General features: G+C 40.1%; 1 protein-coding gene across 15 annotated transcripts in view; it reads left to right on the forward strand.

Annotated features, from left to right (window-relative positions):
* Positions 1 to 26,240, forward strand: part of CLIP1 (CAP-Gly domain containing linker protein 1) — a 136,196-nt gene that overhangs the window by 62,171 nt on the left and 47,785 nt on the right. For 5 of the 15 annotated variants that reach the window (XM_032800750.2, XM_032800739.2, XM_075059876.1 and 2 more), the window contains exons 4-14: positions 1,587 to 1,711; positions 2,302 to 2,518; positions 6,049 to 6,246; positions 8,062 to 8,165; positions 9,728 to 9,788; positions 10,969 to 11,001; positions 15,656 to 15,760; positions 20,417 to 21,361; positions 23,838 to 23,954; positions 25,077 to 25,134; positions 25,404 to 25,487. In XM_032800750.2, coding sequence (XP_032656641.1) covers positions 1,587 to 1,711; positions 2,302 to 2,518; positions 6,049 to 6,246; positions 8,062 to 8,165; positions 9,728 to 9,788; positions 10,969 to 11,001; positions 15,656 to 15,760; positions 20,417 to 21,361; positions 23,838 to 23,954; positions 25,077 to 25,134; positions 25,404 to 25,487 — 2,047 coding nt within the window. The remainder of the gene's footprint in view (positions 1 to 1,586; positions 1,712 to 2,301; positions 2,519 to 6,048; positions 6,247 to 8,061; positions 8,166 to 9,727; positions 9,789 to 10,968; positions 11,002 to 15,655; positions 15,761 to 20,416; positions 21,362 to 23,837; positions 23,955 to 25,076; positions 25,135 to 25,403; positions 25,488 to 26,240) is intronic. The other 10 variants (XM_075059880.1, XM_075059886.1, XM_032800757.2 and 7 more) reach the window with 6 other exon arrangements.

Here is a 26,240-nt window from a genome sequence, read left to right on the forward strand (position 1 = left end):
GGGAGCCAAAAAATCTTACTGCATTATAGGTGAAACTGTGTTATATTGAACTTGCTTTGATCCACTAGAGTGTGCAGCCCCCCCCACCCTGAGCACTGCTTTACTGCATTATATCCGAATTCGTGTTATATCGGGTTGCGTTGTATCGGGGTAGAGGTGTATAAAGACCACCAGAAAGGCACTTTCCTGCTTGTTTTTTCACTTTAGAAATAGGAGAGGCAATTCTGAACTTCTCTGTTTTTTTGGAGGTTCCTGATATGCATATTCGAAACTTTCTCCGTCATTAGTGGAAGGAGAGTTGATTCTTTAATGAGAATTCAGGCTTCTCACATAAATAGGTGTAAATAAAAATAAAACTGTTTAAATAAAAATCACTCCCCCTCTCAGTCAGGTTTCATTTCCTTCATATCTATGATGAAACAAAGCTATTAGTGCTCTAGTCATCCAGAGAGTTTCTCAGGAAAATGGAGTGAATGAGGCCTGAATTGCTAATGTAAAAGAGCGATATTTTAAAATCTAGATCAGGCTTTGAACATAATAAATAAGAGAAGTGATACAAATCCATTTTATTGTCTTGGCAGGTCACTTTAAGTTTCTTGTCAAGGTATAGTTTCCTTTTCACTGCAGGGTGTGCTGGGAATTGAAAATACCAAAAAGAAGTGCCAAAAATCCCCTTGGTGTATGAGGGAACCTCTTGAAAAAGTAGTTTTGATTGACATTTGGTGCATATGAAACTTATAGTGCTAGATGCAGAAGCTGCACAGATTTTCTCACAGGGAGGCCACAACACACTGTTACCCTGACCTGCAAGGCTCCTGCCATGCTGGGCTTGTTCCAGCAGTAGATGGTCAGTCACACTGAACCTCTCCTTTCCTCTCCTTAGTGGTGAAGCTGTATCTTGCACGGATGTGCTGTAGGTGAGTAGAGCACCATCTTGGTGTCTGGAAAGGTCTCCCACCACTTCTAAGCTAAGTGAATGATTTAGGATGCACTGGTCAGGAGTACACGCTGAGAAAAAGCACTTTCTGGGCCTTTTCTTCCTTACAAAACCCTTTCAAATAGGTGCTTCCTTTTGCAAGCCTGCCAATGCTCATGCTTTATATTTCCTTTGAATGTATGAATAATTGTAGTATTTAGCTAATCTGAATTAGTCCAATGAGGAAGCTAAAGTGCTGTGGGGTCTTCTCCTTCCCTCACGAACTTACAATAGTAAACCATTCTAAATAGGTGCAGAAAAAAGTTAATTTAGAGTAATGGAGTTTAAGGCTAGAAGGGACTATCAGATCATCTGAAATTGGCTACAGCCCGGGTTCCAATGCTGTCAATTCCCCACATCTGCACTAGGTAGTGGTAAATATATTTTTAGTCTTATTCAGTCATGATTGTGGTTCTGAAGACACACTCAACATGTTAAAATAGAAGCAGTGGTAAGGGTAGAGTAAATATTTCTGAATACTTACTGGTTGAATCACATTTAATCCTTAATTTGCAGTGTGTTTATGAAATTGCTAAATATTTTTACATCTGATTTGATGTTTTAGTTTGGAAACTCAGTAAAAATTATTACACTTTTCCCCCCTCTTCAGGTTGGTGGCACCAAAGCTGGAGTAGTACGTTTTCTGGGGGAAACTGACTTTGCTAAAGGAGAGTGGTGTGGAGTAGAATTAGATGAGCCTCTGGGAAAGAATGACGGAGCAGTGGCTGGAACAAGGTTAGTTTATAATCCTATAAGAATTACAACTTTCAGTAACACAAAATTGCTTGGGGTTTTATATATCTTCCAAACCTCATATTAACGTTTACTTAGTCTGTGAGGTCTTTGGGATGGAGGCCTTCTGTGTTGTTTGTGCATACAGTGTCTGGGACAATGATGCCCTGATCCCTGCCAGCAGTCTCTAGGTGTTACACAATACAAATAATGATAATTAATTTAATGCAGCTAGCAGAAGGTCTTGAAAGATTTCCTTTTCTCAAAAAGGTGCCCCCTGTTTGCTTGGAAGAATGCATGTGACAGAAGGGAAATAGAGATTTAACTCTGCTAAACCTGAATGGAATTTCTATAGGCCAAGGGCTTCCTAACTGCTGAGTTTTCTGCAAGCGAAGTGCTAGAGCTCCTCAGAAAAGAAGTTTTAAGAATTTTATAATGGAAAGTGCTAAGCAGCCTTAATACCAGCAACCTCTTCCCCATGTTTAGACTGTTGATGTGGAATTCCTTAGAAGTTGCCATACTGTACATGAAAAGGTAATTCTCTGCAGTCTTAATCTATTTAATGCCCTCATCTGTTTTTGTTTTTTCTAAAGGTATTTTCAGTGTCAGCCAAAATATGGCTTGTTTGCACCAGTCCACAAAGTTACCAAGATTGGATTTCCATCAACCACACCAGCTAAAGCCAAGGCAACTGTGAGAAAAGTGGTTGCAACACCATCAGCTCTGAAACGCAGTCCAAGTGCATCTTCCCTGAGTTCTCTCAGTTCTGTGGCATCATCAGTAAGCAGCAAGCCAAGCCGTACAGGACTAGTAAGATTCTTTTTCTATTGCATGCTTTACATTTCCAAGCAGGAACCCATATGGCACATGCCTGTGGTTTGCTTATGTAAACTGGATAGACCAATTCTTGTGAAGAGCATAATATTTTTCATTGTGCTCTTTTTGTTTTTCACTCAAAGCATGCATGTAGGAAATCTTAGCTAGCCCTGAGGAACAGATAAATGTTTATACATTTACCTTTATATATTTAACAGTTAACTCAAACTAACTGAGGTTTTTGCAATAAGAAATGGGCTTATGCAGTCAGCAAAATGAAGGGCATCAATGTATTCTGGGATCCACGTTGTACAGAATTGTCCATTTTTCCAGGGCTGCTTCTCTGCTAAAGCTCCGTTAACGTTTGCAGACTTGGCTCACATTAAAGCTTCCAGAGATGAACTTGTCTGACTAAGCATAATATTAGAAGCCTCAGCTAGACCAAAATGCAATATCTTTTTCTATTTCCATAGGAGAAATGGTTGTGTGTAATGGGTTGGTAAAAAAGTGTAATGTGGAAATCCAGCATCTGCCTTTGCTGATAAGAAGCCTCTTTCTTTTCCTAATTGATTTTAATTCTGTGAGCTTTTAAGGAGTAGAAACTCCAAAGTATGGTGTTGAGATTAATTTTAACATAGTACTAATTTATGACCTAATATATTTTATGTTTATGTTCATTTTTTAAAGTTTGGTATAAAATGTCATAGTCTTGGGTCGTGTGTAATAAAAAGGAAACTTAAGAATCCTCTGGGAAAGCTTGATATCAAACATGGGAAAGCTTGATATCTTCCCTAACAACTAGGCAATTAAGAGTGTAGAAGTAATTTTCTATTGCACCATTCATCCCCAGAAGATTCCAGAGTTTTCTTTATAATCCCCAGAAATTAATATACAGATGACTATGTAGGGACCATGTCAACTGCTGCTGAAATTCAGCCACCTCTGGAATGAAACTGAGCCGCTAGCATACAGCTCCACTGAACAGCTGTTTTAAGACAGGGAAGATATTATTGTTACCATATTCATTTGAAACGGAAGCAGATTTCACATGGGCAGTAGTTACCCAAGTCAGCACTTGGCCAGGACAACAGGACTAACACCTTATTATAAAAACCACATGGATCTTTATTTACCACAAGTGAATGGCACCTTTTTCTTCTCAGTCTTTTCTGAAATATACACTTCCAGCAGGACAGTGCCCCCTAAACGTATACAAGTGCATTGGTTCAGTACTGACTCATAGGGTAGAAGACCCTTCTTCTGCAGCACCTGCTTACTCATTGGAGGGCTTCCATCTCGTACTGACCTGGATCAATCCAGCTTAGTTTAGTATTCTTAACAGGATCATAGCATAAGAGGGAATGTAATTATAGGCTCTAATAGTCTTTGGAGAGTTACTTATTTTGTCACAGTGATGCTCCAGTCCCCTTTCTTATACTCCATTCTGATTGAGGATGAATGCCTATGGGTCCAGCGGCAGAAGAGATTCTGCTTGTCAAAATAATCTTTTGACATTTTCCTCTCTGAGTAAAATGCTGTTTATTGCAAGAAGCCCCAAGTTTCTTTGCTCGTGTTCACATTTTTAGTCACAGCAGATCTCTACTACTCTGAAATTCCAAATACAATGTTTTCTGGTAATTTTATATCTTGTCTGGAATTTACCAGGCTTCCACCCATTCTTCTAATTTATCCAAGGCTTCTGTTCTTTTCACTTGCATATGCAATGAGTCACCAGCACCAAGGTATATGAGCCTGTAATGTAGAAAAGCTGTCTGTGACTATTTGAGTCTGTCCCCTAATGTGAATTCTTTTGTCTAGTACTGAAACCTTTTAGTTTTTAGACCATTAATGAAATGAAGTGCTTTGAAAATCTGCAGAATTGAAGAGACATGAGCTTAGGTTTTGTCATGTTCCTGGGATGGAGGAGTGTCTCAGGAGCACTGAGGAAATGAGGCAAGATCATCCAGACTTCAAAAGTCAATGCTTGGCTTTATTAGAAGCTAAAGTAACTCTGCCTAGTACTTTTTGAATCACTTGAGAAATACAGCGTTTGCAAACTTTCTTGGAAAGCTAGGTTATTCATAGCCAATTTGGAAATGTTAGAATCTGTAGCGATTCCCAGTCGTCAAAAGAGAGAGAAGATGCATTTTTTCCCCCTTAATGCAAGATAATGGCAAAAACCATGCTTTTTATTTTAGAACATAGAAAGGGAAGTCTGGACTGATGTTCTCCAATGCCAGCATTCCCCACTGGATATAGCACTATTGTTCAATTGTCCAGTCTTTGGAAAGACCATGAAAGAGACATGTTCCCACTCTTGGTCACAACTACTGTGATACTGTTTAAAAGTAATCTACCCAGGGAGCAAGGCTGTGATTTTGAATAAATGAGATTTTGATAAGAACTAGGATCAAAAATGCTATCTATAGTTTAAGACCTGGGAAGAAAGTTTGGATTACTAGGTTTCAGGTCAACTGTTTCATATTATAACAAATTTACTATCTCAATACTTGCTGCACCCGCAACTTGTTCAATAACTATTACTCATTAGTTGAAATTCAGTTCTGCCACTTTCTGGCCCAGTGCAAAAAGTTTTGACAAAATGGAGGATAAGGGCACACTAAATTCTCACTAATCATTGTAAGAGGCAATTCTACTAAGTGGAACAGTGGGCACACTTGATCAAGCAAAGCCTTAGTCTCATTTGAGAGAGATTACATTTTGCAGATAGATTCATTTATATTTATACCCTTAATTTTAGTCATTCCAAAGCGGTTCTTTCCCAAAACTATTAGTTCGACTCAAATCCTCAGAGTGATTCCTATCAGATATCAATTATATTTCTTCAGAATGTACTGATAGTGACAAAGATTGAAGAACTTTCCCTTTTAGTCAAGGAAAATTCCCATTGGCTTCAATGGGAGATTGTCTCAAATGAAGACAGCAGAATTTTACTCTGAATATTTATCCATCCTTCATAGACACAAAAGGTGGTAATGGGACTTCCTAGGGAAGGCTTTTCACAATCCATTTGGAAACCTAAAATGTTCTTACATTGCAGAAAGTGACCCAAGATTATGATTCCATATATAAGGGAAGAATGTCTAATTTTACTATGATGACATGTTTATATCTAGCCAGGGTTCATGAAAAAAGGTGCTTAGCAGCAGCCTAACAAGCTAGCCTTAGACTGAGTCTACAGTACCCATCTTAGACTGAGGCCAGCCTTCTTTTTTCATTTGAACTCTTCGATCTCCTATACACCACCTGCTGATTGCCACGTAACAGTCTTGCTGCACAATCATGTCCCTTATTAACTTCTGGAACAACTAATTTGAAATTAATTTTCAAATCAGGAAATAAATGATCTTCCCCTCTCATTGCTTTTGATATATAAAGTGTGGGAGAAGCTGCAGTCAGGTATAAACATCTGCTTAGCTAGCACCCAAAATACTTCTACAATAAGATTATATCCTTCCTTTTTATTTGATAATGAGGTTTTTAACATATTTGCTTTTTTGAAGTTAACAGAAACATCTTCCCGATATGCAAGAAAAATTTCTGGCACTACTGCTCTCCAGGAGGCTCTGAAGGAGAAGCAGCAGCATATTGAACAGCTTCTGGCAGAGAGGGACCTGGAGAGGGCTGAGGTCGCTAAAGCAACAAGTCATGTAGGGGAAATAGAGCAGGAGCTGGCGCTGGCTCGAGATGGACATGATCAGGTGAGAAATAATGCTGCTCTTGACATGATCCTTGTAGGACAGCCAACTTCTTTCAGCTTCACACTAGGTTTTATTATTTGATTGGACAAGTTTGGGAGTAAGGGGCACTATTTTAAAATTGAATCTAGTTTGCAGCCACTGCTCTTCTTAGAGGTTCCTGGGATAGTGAAGTTGAGACTTTTTAAGAAGTTATGTTTATAGTTCATTCTGAATTTTAAGAGGTGGTATTTTAAAAACACTGTTGTACAGTGCCCTGAGCAGTTGGGTAGGGGCATTCTAACATTTGTTGTTAAAATTACACATTGGAAACAAGCTCTCTTAGGCAATAATAACTTAATAAATATTGTTAACAATCATTTCCAGATTGTAGACTAGAGACAGAAGCTACCTATTTGGTGCTATCTCATCCATTCCTTAAGTGGCCATTGCAGGATTATTATCTGTAATGTATAAATTTTATTCCTTCAGCCAGTCTATTTTTACACATCCCAAATGCTTATGCTTCCCTGACATTCCTTGAGAGACCATTCCATATGGAATGAAATGAAATTGAACATTGATAAATGCTAAGTAATGCATATTGGAAGAAAAATAATCCCAGCTATATTTATACTGCAGTGGGCTCTCAATTAGCTGTTACCACCCAAGAAAGAGATCGTGGAGTCACTGTGGATATTTCTTTGAAAACTTCCGCTCAGTGCTTAGTAGCAGTCAAAAAGGCTAACAGAATGTTAGGAACTATTAGGAGAGGGGTAGAAAATAAGACAGAAAATATCATACTGTCACTATATAAATCCATGATCCACTAACATCTTGAATACTGTGTCCAGTTCTGGTTGCCCTATCTCAAAAAGGATATAGAGAAACTGGAAAAGGTTCAGAGAATGGTAACAATGATGATTGGGTATGGAACTGCTTCCATACAAGGAGAGACCAAAAAGATTAGGGCGGTTCATTTTAGAAAAGAGATGACTAAGGGGTGGGGCGGGGGGAGATATGATAGAGAATCATGAAGTGGAAGATATGAATAGAAAGTATTATTTACTCTTTCACACAATACAAAAACCTGGGGTCATCTGATGAAATTTAATGCACAGTGGGTTTGATACAAGAGGAAGTACTTTGCACAACTAACCTGTGAAGCTCATTGCTATGGGATGTTGTAATGACCAGAAGTATAACTGGGTTCAAAAAAGAACTGGACACGTTAATGGAAGAATGGTCCATCAGTGGCTATTAGCTCAGATGATCAGGGATGCAACCCCATGCTCAGTGCAACACTAAACCTCTGACTGCCAGAAGATGGGAGTGGAAGACCGTGGTGGATTACTCCTTAATTACTTTGTTCTATACAGTGGCCCTGAAGCCCTGCTACATGCCACTGTCAGAGACAGGATACTGGGCAAAATGAACAGTGGTCTGACCCAGTATGACATCTCTTACAGGATAGAGCTCGCTTCAGGAAGCCTTAGTCTGATATTTAGCCTAGATTTTGCTTTTCATATTTCATCCAATTCCTTCTAATTAATACCCATTATATCACACCTCCCCTTGCTGCTTATACCATTGGTATATTGGTAAATGGTTATCGTGCACCTGTCCGCTGGGTTATCATTCTTACCAAGCTATAAGTATTTTGTTCTTAATCTTTCCATTTACACCTCTATGCGGAGTAGTTGACTGTCCATTTTGATTTTCTGCAAACCATATGGCTTTCTTCACCCTTAAACAGAACCCTGTTTAAACTTCTTCAAGTAAATATTGACTTGCCTAATCTTTTTACTTTCTAAATTCTATATCATTGCTGCTAATTAGCATGTACTGGAAATGGAAGCAAAAATGGACCAGCTGCGGGCCATGGTTGAAGCTGCTGATAGGGAGAAAGTGGAGCTTCTCAACCAGCTTGAGGAAGAGAAAAGGTGAACCAAAAACTTTATTGAGGATTTCTCTCCATCACAAACAAGGTTTTGTGTTTCAAATGTGGCGGTTTGCCAGTAACAGACTAATTCCGAATGGGACAAATATAGGGTGTTGTGGCTATGTGAAGTGACTTGAATAGTTCATGCTATGGAATTGCTTAGACCAATAGTTTGCAACTGCAGAAGCGGTGGTATTGAGGCAGCTTCTGCAAGTTGAATCATACGGGACTTAAAATAAAAGCTCTTTCTATAATAAATGCTATGAGCTTGTTTTCACCGGCTGCTAGGGCAGCGAGGGACTACTTTAACTCTGGTCCTCCTTGGCCTTGAGCTCACCTTCAGCATGTTGCCAAGCAACATAGCTGTTGCTGTACATGACTGATACATATTAACTGAAGTGGTATTTTGCAGCTTGGGAAATGTTCACAGCTTCAGCAGTGTAGTATTTCTCCCTCTTCCTCCTAAATACTCCAGGTTTATTTCTCTGAAAGTTCTCTGGACTGTTAGATATAATCTCATGCAGTAACTTGAAATCTAACCACCTCAAATCCTTCACTCCCGAAAGCAGAGAGTTGTCGTGTAGACAGCATTGTAATTACTGTTAAGATAAATACTATAATTCTTATTGTTTTCCTTTCCTTTACCCTAATTGTCTGAAAGACCCTGTATCCCTACAAGCCCTGCCTTTGACTGAGAAGACTTGACGTGGTCATCTTCAGAGTCAGTCAACTAAGTTTCAGCCAGTGCGTGTCATTCAAGGGATATGAGGCATCCTTTCTCTCCTCTCTACATTTCTTGTGGGGTTGAGAGAACTGTGGAGCCAGTGTAGGTTGCTCAGAATCTAACTTCAGAGCCCTCTTCCACAGAAACACACAGTCTGGTCCATCTCAGTCCACTTAAAGTTTGACTAGGATAAAAAGTGGGGGTGGGGGAGGAAGAGAGTTTGAGATCTTGTTCGGGAATACGTTCTACCTATATGTTCTGAAATTCTAGTGTAGATGAGGCAAGTTGTGCTTTAGCACGTCATTTCCACCCCTGCAGGCTTCCGCTCCACCAGCCAGCATGGGTACAGATCAACTTGCTTTACTTATGCACATTCTAAAACTCTAGTATTTCTTAAAAAACCCACCCCAACTTCTTAATTTTTTTAATACATTTTCTAATTTCTTATTCATTTTTAGATGAATCATAGAAATTAGTGATGGCAACTGGATCAAGTCTTTTTATCAGGTCATTGTTTGAGAGTCTAAAAAAGAAACAAATGAGATGGTGACTAGTTAATTTAAATATTTTTTTATTTAAACTACTTTCTTAGTTAATACTGTGTCTTCCAATCTTTAAAGAACTTCAGGAAGGATTTTGATGTCATACTTTATTTTTAGTGAATTTTTCAGTGTTCTCTCATTTAAAATCAGAGTTGAACTTTTTCCCTTCTCCCACTTTCTGGTAACTTGTTTAAGTAATTTAAAATATAATGTTGCTGTAGCCTTTAATTTCTAATGAAAAGTAAGTACGAAAAACAATCTCTCTTTGAAAACTGTCTCTCAATTTATGACTCCTAGGAAGGTGGAGGATCTTCAGTTCCGTGTAGAGGAAGAGTCCATTACCAAAGGAGACCTAGAGGTAAAACAGTGCCAACTTTGTAAAAGTCACATTTGGTAGGATATTGAAGTGCAAACAGTTATAGACATTGTATTGCTACCAGTGTGAAGACAATGAAAGGAAGAGTTAAAACTGCATGTTGATGTTCCAGGAGTACACAGAACAAATGGAAGGGGATCACTAAACCTTCAAGTACCCAATCCTGCAGTCTTTGTGTAAGCTTAAATGGTCAAGATTGGGCCCTTAAGTAAATTGTATTCTTAAGCATGGCTTCTATAGCTGAGTGGCTGCGGCTGTGGCAGAATAATTTAGTTTAGCCCTTGGTAAAATTTCATCCTTTTTGCAAGTTTATAATCCTAACATTTTTCAAATTATTTAAAGGAAACCAACAACTAGAAATCAGTTTTAAAGTTATAAAACTGGCAGTTAATAATCATGTCCCTGTTGAAGTGGGTGCTGAAGATTTAACCACCTCAGTCTTCTGGGTGATTCATACCAAAAAATGACCATCCCTGCACATCTCTCAACAAAGACTTAACATCGCGTGCATGCTTTAGCGAGAGCTCAAAATTAAGCACATCAGTGAAATACAAAGTATGTACTCTAATCACAATTTACCTTCCTACTTTGTCTAGCTGGTATGATGTATTGAACTCTAGCCTAACCTTCAATAATTCTATACACAATGTTTTTATTGTTAATAAGAAACAAACAAATTGAGACCATTTCAACACTGCCAGTTTTTTAATCCAAATTTTAAATAAAAATGTTGGACGTCTTCTAGTTTTTTAACATATTTAATCTGAAAAAAGAACAACAGAAATTTAAATTGACTTGTAACCTTATGAACCATTAATGATGAAAGTGCTAGCCTTGTGGTCCATTTCATGTGACATTTCCTTAAGTTCTACTTTGTGTCAGTCTTCCATCCATTTTAAAGTACCTATCTATACTCTGCTCTATTAGTTGTTCAGTCCATGGAAGTGTTTTTTGGATTTGTTTTGTTAAATCGATAATTAAAATTGAGTTTAAAATCATGGCAAACTGTTTTAAGGACTCTGGTTGGTTGGTTGACAAGATGCATGTCTTCAGGAGCATAAGCTGAATTTAAATGAATGAAATGCCTCCTGTTGTATTGGAGTGATAGTGTTAAGCATTTAGGTGAAATATATTTTTTTGTTTTTTGAATTTTTACTGATAGCAAAAGAGGCAGATTTCTGAAGATCCTGAAAATGTAAGAGGGCATTTAAGTGTGTGGAGACATCCCATGTTAACAGATTGTATACAGATAAAGTGCTTAGTTATAGACTTAATCACTAACTTCATAATCTGCTATTGAAACATTGACTCTAGTATTTGTGTGCATGTTGCTTTCAGAGCAATTACAACACTTATCACAAGGAATGTATGTAATGACTAAGCACCTGTAATCCCCTTTAACTGAAGATATGGAGAATGTGTCGTCATTAGTTTTTAAAATAAAACCAGAAACTTAATACAGTGCAGTGAACTGAAAAGCAACAGGAGCTTACAGGAAACTACAGTCTTGAGCCCAGAAAAGTCATCTCTATAAAAGCAGGCCTCAACCTGCATTCATCACAAAATCCTGTGTGCTTTCCCATGAGCTCCCACTACTGTTCAGTGGATGGCACTGTACATCATTTCATGAAATTTCCTAGAGAACAAATTGCATAGCCCTACCTCTCCTTACTGATTACTCTTTTTTGTTATGAAATGCTGAAGAGAAAGCATTATGCACGGAAAAGTGATGAAAAATACAAGAATGAACTCTTTATTTACAATGTACAAAACTATGGATTTTTTCATTGTAGTGTAACAGGATTTCTTCCTGAAACACACAGAGAAATTGTTTAGGATTGGCTAGAAGAAATGTATTGCTTTGCAAGTCATTAAAATAAATCCCCTCTACAGTGTCCACAGTACAAAGCAGATGGAATTCAAAAAAATCCTCTGCTTTTGATTTTGATCAAGAAAATCTTATAACAGACTGCCTCCTGCAACCCTTCTTCCCCCACGAAAATAGAAAGCTCTCAAGACTAAAACTGATTTCCTACTATGCATTCTTAGGTGTTCCTTTTGTGAAGCTACTTCCGTGATCTGGGTCTCCTCTATTCTTCCAAATCAAGCACACGGTGTGTTAGAAGTAAATCTGCATGTGACTTTCCTCTTTCCTATTTTGTGCACTCCTCATTCCCCTCTGTCTTTATTCCAGATCTCTCTCTTCTAATTTCTCCCTGAACAGGCTTATTTCCCAAGAAAAACCCTTTTTGCTCTGCTTTTGAGTGGAGAGTCATGTTGGGTTATTTAATGGAATGCTAGATAAGAAACTGTCCAGATTATGTTCTGTGGTGAACATGCCAATTCAGGGGACTGAAGACTTGCTGTCCCAGTCACAGAATCATTAGTCAGCATTATAGCATCAGCACAGTAGTACAGATGGATCAGTAGGTAGATATAGGTGCAAAACTAAACAATTTCATTTCAAAGAGTGAGAGCAGGCATGGTGTGCAATTGCTGTGCATTGTTGATAACTGATGGCCCTGCATTTGGGACTTGACGACTTAGGGTACATCTACCCAGCAAAAAAACAACAGCCATGGCACTTGGGTTTATGCTGCGGGGCTAAAAATAGCAGTGTAGACCCTCTCGCTGGGGCTGGAGCCTGGGCTCTGAAATCCTGCACGGGCGGAGGTCCCAGAGCCTGAGCTCCAACCCAAGCAGGATTGTCTACACTGCTATTTTTGGTGCCATAGCATGAGCACAAGTCAGTTGACTGGCTTTTGAGATTCGCTGCCACGGGATTTTTTAGCAGAGTAGATGTATCCTTCGTGGAGTTGCAGAGGATTTAAGTCAGGGCAGGATTTGTCTCACCCCTCATCATCTAATTGTAATTCCCCAGAATAGATAGTCTTCCCTGTCATTATTACATCTGAATCAAGCTTTCCTTTGTTACCCAAAATAAATCTGGAGTAACTTCACTGAATCTTCCAAATTGATTCTGGTGTAACTAAGAGGAGAATTTGTCCCTTAGACTTGTCTCTTTGGATGATTGGAAGGGAGCTCAGACTGAGCCACAGTTCCTCAGTGGATATCCCTATTTGGAATTGTAGCCTTTCCTTTGGAAATCAGACTTATTTATTTTTGTTTTTGTTTGTTTGCTCTTTAAGTGAGCAAAAGTGTGTTTGGAGTGGTATCTTTTAGATGGCACCTCTCTATTTAACTGAGCATCTTTATTTATTTTAGTTTTAGTGCAGATAATATTTGCATGGTGGGATATTTTTGAATAAGTTCTGTTGACTCTGATCTCTGAAGGTTTTAGTATAATTGGACATCACCTAGATAAGTTTGTTATAGCTGCTATATAAGTAAGGGATTAAAAAGAGGCTTTGTATATGATGAGTTCTGCAGAAAGCTTTAAGACAGTACATATTTTAGTAGAGATTCATGATGCAAGGAGAATTCTGAATATGCCTGTCTGTATAGCTCCACCTCAGGGAATGTGACAAAGTAAGTATGTTGGTTTATTCCAAACCACTAGTTAAAAAACCTCAAGACATTTCTAGAGCTGTTTAGTGGCTTGGGTTTTTTTGGTTTGGTCGATCTGAAGTCACACTAACTAGTCCCACAAAGGCTCTGAATTAAAGCTATTGCATTTAAAACTTTTGGATATTTTAAAAGTTCTCTTAACATCTCTAATTCCCATCAGAATATTGAACCACATAATGGAAAGCTGTCGGTAAAAGGACAATCCTTATTCTTCTGGCAAACTGGCAGTCTTGTCAAGCCCTCTGAAGATCTCCAGGAACAAAGGAGACACAGAATCACATACAAACTTTATTAGCCCAAGGAACTGCTGAAAGTTTAGCCTCTGAAGCAAGTTTAATACTTTTGGATCCCTATGTTTTGGGGCCTATTGAATTATGTTGGTAGAACTGGCTTATCATTTTCATCATGATGGATACAGAACTATTTTGGTTCAGCACCAGTCAACTTCCAGCTTTTGACACAGATAGAGAAATAACTTGATGCAATCAGAATGAAATGCTAAGGTGAAGCCATCTTTTTATTAATTGATGGGTGGAGGAGAACACACCTGAAGCAAAACAAAGGCTTTTCCCCCATCTCACTTCAGAGAGTACTTTTGATCTTTGATTGTTGGGGCTGTTTTGAAGATGGTCACAATCAGCTTATCACTATTTATACATAACACTGCTTTACAGGATTTCAAAATATCTTACTACAGACACTGGCAGTGGAGACTTAGGTCTACATTACCTGTGCCAGTGCTCAGTGCACATAGAGTGCCCATGTATACACAGATCTCCTGCCAACTCTGGAAACACTACAGTATGGACACTGGGATGGTGACAGATGGAGTAGGGCCTTGATGGGATCCCACATATCTTCACATTACTCTTTTCTTCATATTCTACCTCTGGCTCTGCAAGCTGAAGACCTGTTTCTTCTAATTAATATTTCTTAGGTTAATTAAACCCAGCCACTCTACTTCACACTAAATTAACAGCTACAACTAAATCACATAGAAGAACGTTGCTCCAGTCTGGCATAGGTAACTTCTCAGGATGAGAAGCGTGTCTTGCCATAGACAGACAAAATAATATTCAGCCTCTGTCAGGTGGTCACCCTGTTGTTGGGATGGTCATGCCTCTTTCTGGGAAAGGACACTTAAACCAACAGGCATGAATATTGCTTTTTAAAAGATGGCATCTTTTAGGTTAATGGTGATGTGTGTTGAGATTGACACAATGTACTAAACTCTGCAGTTCAGAGCTGAGTGTGACATGCAGTTCTCATCTCTGGATGTGCTTTTCTTTTTCCCTCCCATAGTGGTGCAAGTCAAGAAGGGAGTAACTGCTGGACTCTTCCCATCTCTCTTAAACCCCATGCTTTCTTGCAGACTTTTGGCACAGTGTCTCTGCCTCTTTGTTGAATATTCAGGAACTGCATCCTGATATTCCACAGTTCTTTATAAAACCTACCCCTTTGTGAGCAAAGGGCAGAGGGTACTTGGCTCTGCTTTGTGTGGTTTCTTTTTCTCTCTTGGAACACAATGCCTTTTAGAAGTACAAACGTACTTCCTTTTCTTGGCCTAACCAATTTAGACTTGAGTGATGTACCATGGTCAAATCGACATTTTAGTTACAGAGCAACCACTCTAAATCAGTCACATTTGCTCCCCTTCGGAAAGGTGGGGAAAAGATGTTATGCAGTTCTGAGTAACTGTGTATTCACATCATTCATATGATAAGAACAAATGAATCTTGACATCCTCAGGACTTGCCAGGAAGATTTTGATGGCACTATAGAGAAATTAAAAATAGTTTCTACAGAAGCATTAATCAATATCTACAGCCAAATTCAGACCTGCTGTGTGCTGGTCCTGTTCCATGGTGTTTCACCCGTGTACACCAGGTCTGAATTTTGATCCCCTAGTTCATAATTAAAAACCTAACTCAGCTAAAGCCAAATAAATACACAGTGTTAGTTGGGGGTGATAGAAGGAAGGGGCTTATAGTTCTTTAAAAAGTATTAACTATTCTAATTTGTGCTGGTAAACTTACATACTGATAAATAACTTCGACTTGGCTGCATGAATCTACCTTACTTTTTGTCCGTATTTTTTCTTGTTTGTGGTTTGTTTGTTTATTTTACACATCAGACCATTTACACTTTCAGTCCATCTCTCTCATCCATAGAGTTTCCCTGTTCATTTTACCCACTGCATCTTCTCTGCTCATCCTTGATAGAAGATACTGGCAGCACGGCCTGCATGTGGCTCCCTCCTTTTGTGCTGGCATGTGATGGTGGCACTGTTGTGTTCTCTTCCTTTCCCTTTTTACTAACAGACGCAGACCAAACTGGAGCATGCCCGCATTAAGGAGCTTGAACAGAGCCTGCTCTTTGAAAAGACCAAAGCTGATAAACTCCAGAGGGAGTTAGAAGACACTAGGGTAATGGTTTTCACTATTTAAATGAACAAGACCTATTTGTAACGGCGAAGATTTCTGATCATGCAATATAATGCAAGGTATAATGGATATCGAAGAGAGTGCCTGTCGTCTGCCATATACTTTATAGAAAGTAGCCAAGAAGGACGCTACTAAAACAACTATTAGAGTTTGACTTTTTGTAACATTTTTATTATATATAGTTCTACAAAGGAATCCAGGTAAGATACCTTTCCATTTTGAAGAGATCACTTGACTACAGGTCCAAAGCAGCAAACAAAGTTGTGGATCCATTATGAAAGTATTCAGCAATTCACTTGAAGCAGATAGTGAGGTTCTTTATGCTCCAAAAGAAATGCTGACTTGCTGCAAATAGATAAATGTTCTTTCTCATTTAATATACTCTAATTCTTCCAGTCTGAAGGTTTTGGGGGGATGGAGCAATCTGGACCTTGTGTACAGATTGTAACATTAGATGCTTATTTTGCTGAGCAGTGTGGCCATACAGCTATTTTGTTTTTTTTTCTCCATTGGTATGGTCCTTCCATAGGGAACCCAGTGGCACTAGTTACATAGTCTGCTTACACCTCTGATTTATTTTTTTAATGCCCTTGTTAGAAAGGTGAAGAAGCTCTACATCTGCAGAGACTTGAAACAATGTTAGTATCTTTCTACCAAGAACCATATTAATCTCTCTCTAGAAAGATACTAACCCTGTGTCAAATTTCAGCTGAGACAGGTCCTATATGACTAAACTAGTTGACCCCAGTACTCCCTTTGCAGGTGTGTTTAGCAGAGTGTAATAGCACATTATCAGACGGATGTGCTCCCAGAAGTCCAGAACCGTGAAGAATGGAAATGACTTCCAAGTTCCTTATTTGGATGCCTTTGCACATATGAAAAAAATGACATCTTTTATTTTTGCTTGAAGGAACGAATTGTTTATGGTTTCTAAGCCTAAAGCATTCCGGTAATTTGAAATGACTCTGATCAGCCTATAGTTCTGATTACTCCCCATTGATTTAGATTATTTTAAATAACAGTGCATAAAATGCATTGTAATAAATGTCAAATCACTGACAATCGTTGTTCTTAATGTGCTTGCAGGTGATCCAATCAGCTTTCTTCTGTGACAATATAAAGCATGTTGATTTCATTTAAACTGATCATTTTCTCCACGCCAGAAAGTGCCACATGTAATTAAAACAGAATGACAGGCAAACAGTAACCACACCATTAATGACAATGTTCTGTTTACTAGTTATTTTTGTCAGTTAAAGGAATTTGAGTCGGAAGAACATAGATGTGGATGGCTGTTAGCTCTCTGCCATACATTTAATAGGAACCTATGTAATCCCTGCACTTGCCTAGCAAAAAATAGTTTGTGTTTTTGCATGCTAAAGATTAATAAAATGACTTTCCACTATCAATCTGAAGTATTAACTTCAGTATTTGCAGAAGTCCAGTAAGATCTCTGTTTTCTGACAGGAAGTATATTCTATAGATTCCCACTCTTGGTTTATAAAGCTGTAGGGATGCAGGAAGCAATCTTTAAATGTATAGTAATCCAATAACTTTTATTTGGATGGGAGTAATGGAACCAAATTTTCATGATTTAGAGACACTTGGGAATAGGAGGAATCTTAGAACTCTCACAGATAAATTCCAGTTAGTATTACCTGCAGCATGTGCGTAGTATCATAGCATTCAAATACCTTACACTGAGAGGGATTCTTCAAAATTTGCTTACAAATTGGGCTCAGGTTTAGCATCTTGGTACCTCTGGTTAACTGACCATCAGTTAGCAGATGCAACACAAGCCAGTTGCTTTTTCTTGCTGCGGGGGGCAGGGAGAAACCTCTCTACAGGGAATGAATTCTGCTTGGCTGGAGAGCTTCCTATTGATTGAGGTTTTTTTCCCACCAGTCAGGTCCTTACTATTCTCAAAGAAACTGAGGAACTTCAGTTCTTTTTCCAGACCCCAGGAACAGGGCCGCCCCGGGGGGGGGGGGGGCAGAATGGGGCCAATTTGCTCAGGCCGGACAAGAGCCCCAGGAGAGTTTCAGCGAGTCTTGGCAGCAGGCAGAGCCGGTGCAAGGATGTTTCGCGCATTAGTGAAACTTCCACCTTGCACCCTCCCTCCCTGCCTGAGGTGCCCCCCCCCACAGGCAGCTCCCATCCTCTGCCCTGAGGCGCTTCCCTTCCTCCGCCACCCCTGGCTAACGAGCCACTCCGACACGCCTCGCTGCTTCACTCTTGCGCCTCCTCCCCGCAGCACCCTTGTCGCTGATTCACTTCCCCGCTTCCCAGGCTTGCAGAGCCAATTGGCTTAGGTGCCGCAAGCTCTGGGAGGCTGAGAGAAGTGAAGCACCACAGCGTGCTCCGGGAGAAGGCGGGCAGGGGTGATTGGGGTGGGGAGTTCCCCTCCCCCCCCTTGCTGCAGGTAACGCCCTGCCCCAGCTCCTTCTGCCTAAATGCTGGCGGCGACTGGGGTGGCTGAAGATCCGGTCGCCATGGTCACTGCCGAAGAAAATGGCACCCCCCAAATCCTAGCGCGGTTGCCTAAATGGTTGCACCGGCCCTGGCGGCAGGTCCTTCAGTGCCGCAGAACACAGCCAAAGCGAGTGAAGGAGCTGCTGCCGAAGACCCGGAGCTTCTTCCACTCTGAGTCTTCGGCAGCAATTTGGTGGCGAGGGCTCCCTCAGCTCCGGGTCTTTGGTGGCGGGGGTCCTTCACTCGCTCTGGGACCTGCTGCCGAAGTGCCCTGAAGATCCGAGGCCCTTGAATCCTCTGGGTGGCCCTGCCCAGGAAGCCAAAAGTGAAACTACACAAAAGAGAGAGAGGTGTCTCTGGTTCATTTTTTGTCATTCTGCATCAATATGATGATGGATCAGACTAGCACAGGTGCATACAACTATCCTTTCCTTTAACATGAGATTCAGTAGAGACTGAGCAACTCCCAGTACCTAAAGGGCCCTTCGGGGCCAGGGTTCATGTAATGCTACAGGGTGACTTCATCTGTGCACAGTCCATTGCTGGGGTCCATGCTAGTGGATCCCAGACCAGATTTGGGACTTATGTTTGTGGGGAGAAGAGGGTGCTTATTTTTTTTACAAATATAGTAGTTGCTCCACTCCAGCAAACTGCCCACATAGGGCCTAAAACCTCAGACTTAGCCCCGCTGTGCTGCTGACCTAACTTTTAGCAACCTAAAATCTCCCAGATTGGCTTCAGTAGCCTCTGGAAGATCGAGCCCGATTTCAGGAGACTCCTGGGCAAACCGGGAGGCTTGGCAACCCTAGCAAGGAGTGATTGTTTGTTTTTTCCTTGTCTCATTTATTTGGGCATCTTTGCCTTTGACAAAGTGAGCTTTGGTCTAAAAGAGTCCTTGAAACAGTTATCTAATATGTTGTACGTTTTCTTCATTGTTCATGGGGTAGGATGTGGTTGATTAGATTCTGCAATGATACGTATCAGCTTTAATAGGATATGTGAAAGCAAGTCATTTAACTTATTAAACACTTCCACAAAATATTACTGCCTTAATAATATAGCCTAGGTAGACTGCAAGATTATTAGTTGTTCCATCAAGACGACAACTTCCAAATATCCTTGCTTATTCCACTTGCTGTTTTATAGTAAGCAGTTCTTCTTCATTAGCTTTCAAAGTTCTTTCCTGACCTATGTACCAGTACATACTGCAAAATGTATTGCTGCTGTTTGGACATGTGGGAGAGGTTTAAAACACATTATGGTTTTGTTCTTGAGGTCATAGATGGAATAATGTAAAACAAAGAGTGGGATCTGTAGAAAATACTTAAAGAACAATTTCAGGTAAGTAATATCTTTAATCTTGATGTTGATAATACAAGGAGGAGCAGACAGAGTAATTTCCTGATCAGGAACAATGGTTGGTTTTGTGATGCTTTTGCATGTCACAGGCCTAATTAATTCTTTAATCCTTTTTTGGCATTCTGAGAGAGGCCTTGGGTAGTGTCAGAATAATTTTTAAAGACAGTTTGGGGATAGATGTAATGGGGGTTTCACCTACTGATACATCTAAACCAAATAAATAATTTGCATTTCTCTGTCAGTTTCAAAACCAATATGAATAGTATAAGGAAGCAATTATCTGGACAAATGAAGACTGTGATCTCTACGCCCTTCATCATTCCACTTTAAATTCGTTCTTAGAAGCATTTTGCTAACGTTTGCTAACCTATATGCAAGCTACAATTGTAAGCTTTTGCTTAACAATTTTTTTTCTTTTCACTAACTTCAGAAAGGGAGTTTAAAAACATTCCCTGTTAAATAAAAAGTTATAAGGGTGTAACACAGGTATTGGTACCTTTATTTTAAAAGAGAGGAAATAATTTAAAAAATAAATAAAACCAAGTATTTTAGGATGTCTTGGTTCATAGATTTCCATGTAAAGAAAATATTTGCTCTAATTTATGCTCCATTAGTTAGCTCAGTAGGAATAGGAATTTGCATTAGACTAGATCTGATTTTGGCCAATTATTGCCAAAAAGGTTGGTATGGATATACTAAGAGGTTAATTTGTAATAATTGAAGATTTTTCTTGAGACTTCAAAATCTCCTCTTCATGCTTATAAACGTGGTGTAACTATTTCTCTTTCTAAATGCTGTTGATCATAGGTGGCCACAGTATCAGAAAAATCTCGCATCATGGAACTAGAAAGAGATCTAGCATTGCGGGTGAAGGAAGTAGCTGAGCTCCGAGGGAGATTAGAGTCTAGTAAGCCAGTCAGTGATGTGGACAGTTCTCTCTCACTGCTACAAGAAATAAGTTCTTTGCAAGAAAAAGTGGCAGAAATTAGCAGAGAACATCAAAATGAAATAAATTCAGTAAAAGAGAAGTTTGGAATCAGTGAAGAATCTTATCAAAAGGAGATCAAAGCACTTTCAGCCTCACATGAAAGAATTACAAAAGAAAACGAGTTGTTGAAAACTAAGCTTGATCGGGCCAACAAGGAGAATTCAGATGTGATAGAGCTGTGGAAATCAAAGCTGGAGTCTGCTATTGCTTCACATCAGCAAGCAATGGAAGAACTAAAGGTTTCATTCAGCAAAGGCGTTGGGGCTCAGACTGCTGAATTCACAGACCTAAAGACCAAGGTTGAGAAAATGAGATTAGAACATCAAAATGAAACATCAAATTTAAAACTAAAACAAGAAAACGAAAGATCTCAGCATATGAAAGAGATAGAAGGTCTGAAAGCGAAGCTATTGGAAATCACTGAGGAGAGAGAGCGAAGCCTGGAAAACCTGAATACCAAACTAGAAAATGCAGAAGATCAACATCTAGTAGAAATGGAAGACGCTTTAAACAAATTACAGGAAGCAGAAATAAAGGTAAAGGAGCTAGAGGTACTGCAAGCCAAGTGCAATGAACAAACCAAGGTTATTGATAGTTTAACAACACAGATCAAAGTTACTGAAGAAAAGATTTTGGACCTTGATGTGCTTCAGAAAGCCAATTCTGAAGGTAAATTGGAAATCCAGAAACTTAGCAAGCAGCTTGAGGCAGCTGAGAAACTGATTCAAAACCTAGAGACTGAAAAGATTGATGAGAGTAGCAAGGTTTGTATTAACATCCATCTTTTTACTTTAATTTGTTTTATTTTAATTTACATTTATACCTTTTATCTACAATCATGAGCTCATCACAGAGGGGAAGGTAGTCTTGAGAGAAAGTATTTTTTAATCATCTGAAGAGATTTAGAGAAACTGTCCACCGCATCTAACCTGGAAGGCTGTATCTTGTCTTGCAGGATGGTGGTTTGGGTTAGAGGTGTATGGGTCATGCCCCATAGAAGTTCTTTCTTGCTGTGAACTTATGAGCCCTATAACTTCTGCTCTGAGAGCCGTGTTGGGGCACTCGTGGTCCTAGTAAGCAAGAAGAATCCATATATTTATTGATGTGTGATAAGTTAAATAGTGGATGTACTGAGATTAAGTAATGTGTGACTCTAAGAAAATCTCTTGCCTCTCCGATAAGCATCTTGAGTTGCACAGAGGTTTTGTCACATTCCTCATCCTCTTTCAAAAAGCCTAGGAAGAGCTGTGTACCGCTTTGAAGGGGATGGTCTTGTGGTTAAGGCACAGGACATGGAATCAGGAGATGTGAGTTCTGTTCCTAGGCTTACCACAAACTTCCTGTGTGATCTTGGGCAAGTCAGTTCACCTCTGTGTCTTGAGTTCTGTCTGGGGCACAGACAGAATAAGTGGAGCATTTAATGCCTGTGAGACTAGTGCAGGGAGCTCCAAGTAATCACCTCGTCAATGTGAAATCCAATGATCTCTGGAATTCATCACCTTCTAGGTCAGGGGTCGGCAAACTTTTTGGCCTGAGGGCTGCATCGGGTTTTCAAAATTGTATGGAGGGCCTGTTAGTGGAGGCTGTGCCTCCCCAAACAGCCAGGCATGGCCCGGCCCTCGCCTCCTGTCTGACTCCCCCTGCTTCTTGCCCCGTGACAGCCCCCTCTCCCTCCTGGGACTCTTGTCCCATCCACCCTCCCATCTGCCCCAGTTCCCTGTCCCCCGACTGCCTTTGGAACCCCCATCCCTGACTGCCCCCCGCCGCCCCATCCAACCTCCCCTGGGATCTCTATTCCCATTCAACCCCTCCCCATTCCCTGTCTTCTGATCACCCCAACCCCTATCCACAACCCCGCCCCGACCACCACCCCGAACTCCCATGCCCCCTTACCGCGCTGCCTGGAACACCGGTGGCTAGCAGCGCTACAGCCATGCTGCCCAGAGCAGCAGAACAGGCAGTCCCGCTGCCCAGCGGGAGCCAGCCCCGCCACCGCGCAGCACAGAGCACTGGGTCAGGCCGGGCTCTGCAGCTGCGCTGCCTCCAGAGCTTGCAGCCCCACTGCCCAGAGCATTGCACTGGTGGTGCAGTTAGCTGAGGTTGTAGGGGAAAGGGAACAGTAGGGGAGGGGTCAGGGGCTAGCTTCCCAGGCCAGAAGCTCAGGGGCCAAGCAGGAGGGTCCCTTGGGCCGGATGTGGCCCACGTGCCATAGTTTGCCCACCTCTGCTCTAGATAGTGAGAGGAGGGATGAAGGAGAGACTCCTTAACCTTTAATTATCCAGGAGTGGAAAACTGATTGGATGAATAACCATTTTCCCCTTTTCTCTCCGAGTAGCCAGGAAGGGGGAAGAGGTAAGGGAAAAGGTGCTGTACCTCACAGGCCAGGGAAAGCCATAAAATCACAGTGAGACAAGCTGATGGGACATCTGTACATGATAGTGGTGTTGAGTGAAATAGAATGTCTTGAAGCAAAGATTGCCACACTGTGTGTGTCTCAGTGATTTTTCTGGCGCTCAGGCCGGTAACTGACAAAATGGCTTTGTAGTTGAATATCGCTATATTATATAGGTGGGAGATTATTCTGCTACTGTAGTGTCTGGGCTCTTTCCCCTTCACACAAGATCTATCAAGTCAGCTCTGTGATCATAAAGAAAAAGTAATGAGGCCACTTTCCTAAACCTCGCCACAAATGGTGCCAAAAAATTGGACTGACATGGACTTTTGGCATCATTTTCAGAGATCATGTTGAGCATCCACCATTCCTGTTAAAGTCAATGGGTGGTGCGGGTACTCAATATGATTGAAAATCATGCCAGCAATATGTAATGTTCAATACCGTCAGTTACAAGGTGCTTACTAAATATTCCAGTAAGAAACATTCTATTGATGCAATAAGCACAATTTAAAACACTTGAATATACCCAAAATGTCTAGCATTAAAAAATATTTGTAGCATAATTCTGAGAGAACTAAATTTAGACTACTTTCAAATTACAAGGATTGTCTCAAACTTATTCCGAGATGCAGTTTAATACTGTGGTGCAGCCTCCAGTGGAAATCAGCTATATTCAGTTAACGCACAACATTTTTTCCTTCAGCTTTTTTTTTTTTTTTTTAATTTTTGACATATGATGGTTTGAACATTCTAGTTATTTCCTTGAAGGTTCAAGATTTTGTGTTCTTCATGTTTTCATTCATGTTGGTAACGTTTATTTTACTCCATCTAATCCATCCTGTCAGGCTAGTAATCTGGCCAAAGAACTTCAGGGCAAAGAGCAAAAGCTTCTTGACTTGGACAAAGACTTGGGTGCAGTAAATCAAGTTAAAGATTTTTTGGAAAAGGAACTTCAACTTTTGGTGAGTAATTGTCAGAAATCTTGTCTCTACCCATTGGGTTCTCTTTGATCCGTTTAGGGGAAAATCGTCACTGTTATCCAGATCCAAAGGGTCAAATGTAACAATCTTTACTCCAGCAAAAATCTTAGTAATTTCAAATGGACTTTTGTCCAAGTAAGGAATGCAGGCTTTGAGTCCAAGTACTTTATATATTTGATTTTCAAAATGAAAAGTACAATAAAATTAACTTTTACCTTATCAAGTTGTTGCCTAAGCAGAGCTCCGCTGTTACTGGTTTGCAGTTAAAACATTGAGCCAGATCAAATACATCATATAACACATTTTAGGAATATAGTCATTAAGGTAGGTGTAGTCCTTTTTCATTATAAGTGCTGTCTGAGTTAAAACTACTTCACTGTGTTATTTACAAGCAGCTTTTGAATAACAAATTTTCACTTCCTGCTTGTTTTGCAATACAATAGTTAAATTTCTCAGTGTTCTACATTTGGGCTAGCTCCTCCTGAGATTATCCCAGATTTAGGAGGAAGCAAAGTGTGTGTGTCTGTCTTTCCATGTGGTCTTTCTAAGGCCATTGCTGCGTCTTATGATGTTGATTTAAGGAGCCCCCCAGTATTTTATCTATCTTTGTATCCTGGCCTTTCGTCAGATGTCCCTAACTTTATATCTCTTCCTGCCATTCTGGCTGGAAAAGACTAGTATGAGATTGGCCACAAGGCTGCATGGGGCCATTCAAACAGCAAGTGCACCACAGCCTCTGAGGTAAAGCTTATAACTTTTTTAAAGTGAGATGCAGGCCCGCTAACCTTGTGAGACCGGTGAACCATGTCTGCCACACAGAGCTGTGCTGCTGCTGTACCACTATCCTCGTTTACAAAGACATAGTAAGGGACCTCCTTTCAAACTAAGATGGGGAGATTTTTTTTCTTTTACTTCTCTGTGTTGCCAAGTTCAAAAGAGTCTATAAATTACAAGTCGAAAACGTCTAATACACTTATGACAGTAGTGGGTCTTTATCAAATCAGGAAATGAAATAATAGTAACACTACTTTGAATGAAGTTTATATTTGAATTTATATTTAACCCAAGATAAGTTTTAACCATTTGGTTTTCATTCCCTTCTAGAAAGGAAAGTTTACTAGTGCTGCTGAAGAGGCGGAAAGTGTTCAAAAGTCTATGCAAGGTATGTTTCCCTAGAATCGAAATGCATCAGCTCAAAACCCGCTGGAAAAAAATGGTGCAGAAAAAAATTACTTCAAGAGCCTAAAGGTTATATTTGTTATTTTAGCAGGATTTGTCTTGGCAACTAGGAATAAAACAGGATTTTTTGTCTCTTCCTTGTTTGATTTGAGAGTAATATGCATTCTTTGTAAATTAAATTTGCTTTAACAAGATGAACCGCAATAACTGGGGAATTAACATTATCTTTTAAATGTGATTTTATTTCTATAGAAACTATAAAAAAACTAAACCAAAAAGAAGAGCAGTTTGCACTCATGTCTTCAGAACTGGATCAGTTAAAATCTAATTTAACAGGTAAGGAAATGACAAAATTGAAGGGTTTGGAATGTGCCATCAGCTTTATGCTTTCATGTCACTTGCTGCTGTTATCACATGGTGATGACTAATACCCACATAGTGGCAGACATTGTGTCTGCAAACTAGCTTTGGGAAGCTAGAAAGTCAGATTCCTGTTAGAGCCAAGCCCAGTGCCTAGTTCCAAGCTAAAGCAAACCACATCATTAGTGTAAGCACAACTAAAAAACTGTATATAGGGGTGCTGCAAAGTGACCATGGCAAGGAAATAATGGAAAAGTATTTCCTGGCTCAGCTTGCTTCCTGGTTGAAGCTTTGTTGCTTAAGTCCATTCCAAAGAACTGGTTAAAACTTTGCATTAGGCGTTTATCTGCTTTAATGGCACAAACACACATACAAAAATGTGTTAATATTGCAACTGATCTAAGCTGATTGTTAGTGGAGATGCTCCAGGGTGAAGGCTGGGGAAAAAGGATGACACATTCAGGGTACCGCAGAGAGTAGGGTATGTGTAGCTATATGCCCCGGGGAAAACCAGGATGTGCCCACTCTGCAGTACATAGCTACATGCATCAGTGAAAGGCTTTGGCAGTGGGATACTGTGACAGTCTGTATCCCTATGTTCACCCGATGGTGTGAGCAGGTAAGCAACCGAAGCCATGCCTTTCTGTTAAAAAGTTAAGGGTCACCATTGATCTGATTGAATAGAACTAAAGGCTCAAATTCCAAACTTCTACTCTGGAGTCTCATACT

Source organism: Chelonoidis abingdonii, chromosome 22 (genome assembly GCF_003597395.2).
Source record: "Chelonoidis abingdonii isolate Lonesome George chromosome 22, CheloAbing_2.0, whole genome shotgun sequence".
NCBI lineage: Eukaryota > Metazoa > Chordata > Testudines > Testudinidae > Chelonoidis > Chelonoidis abingdonii.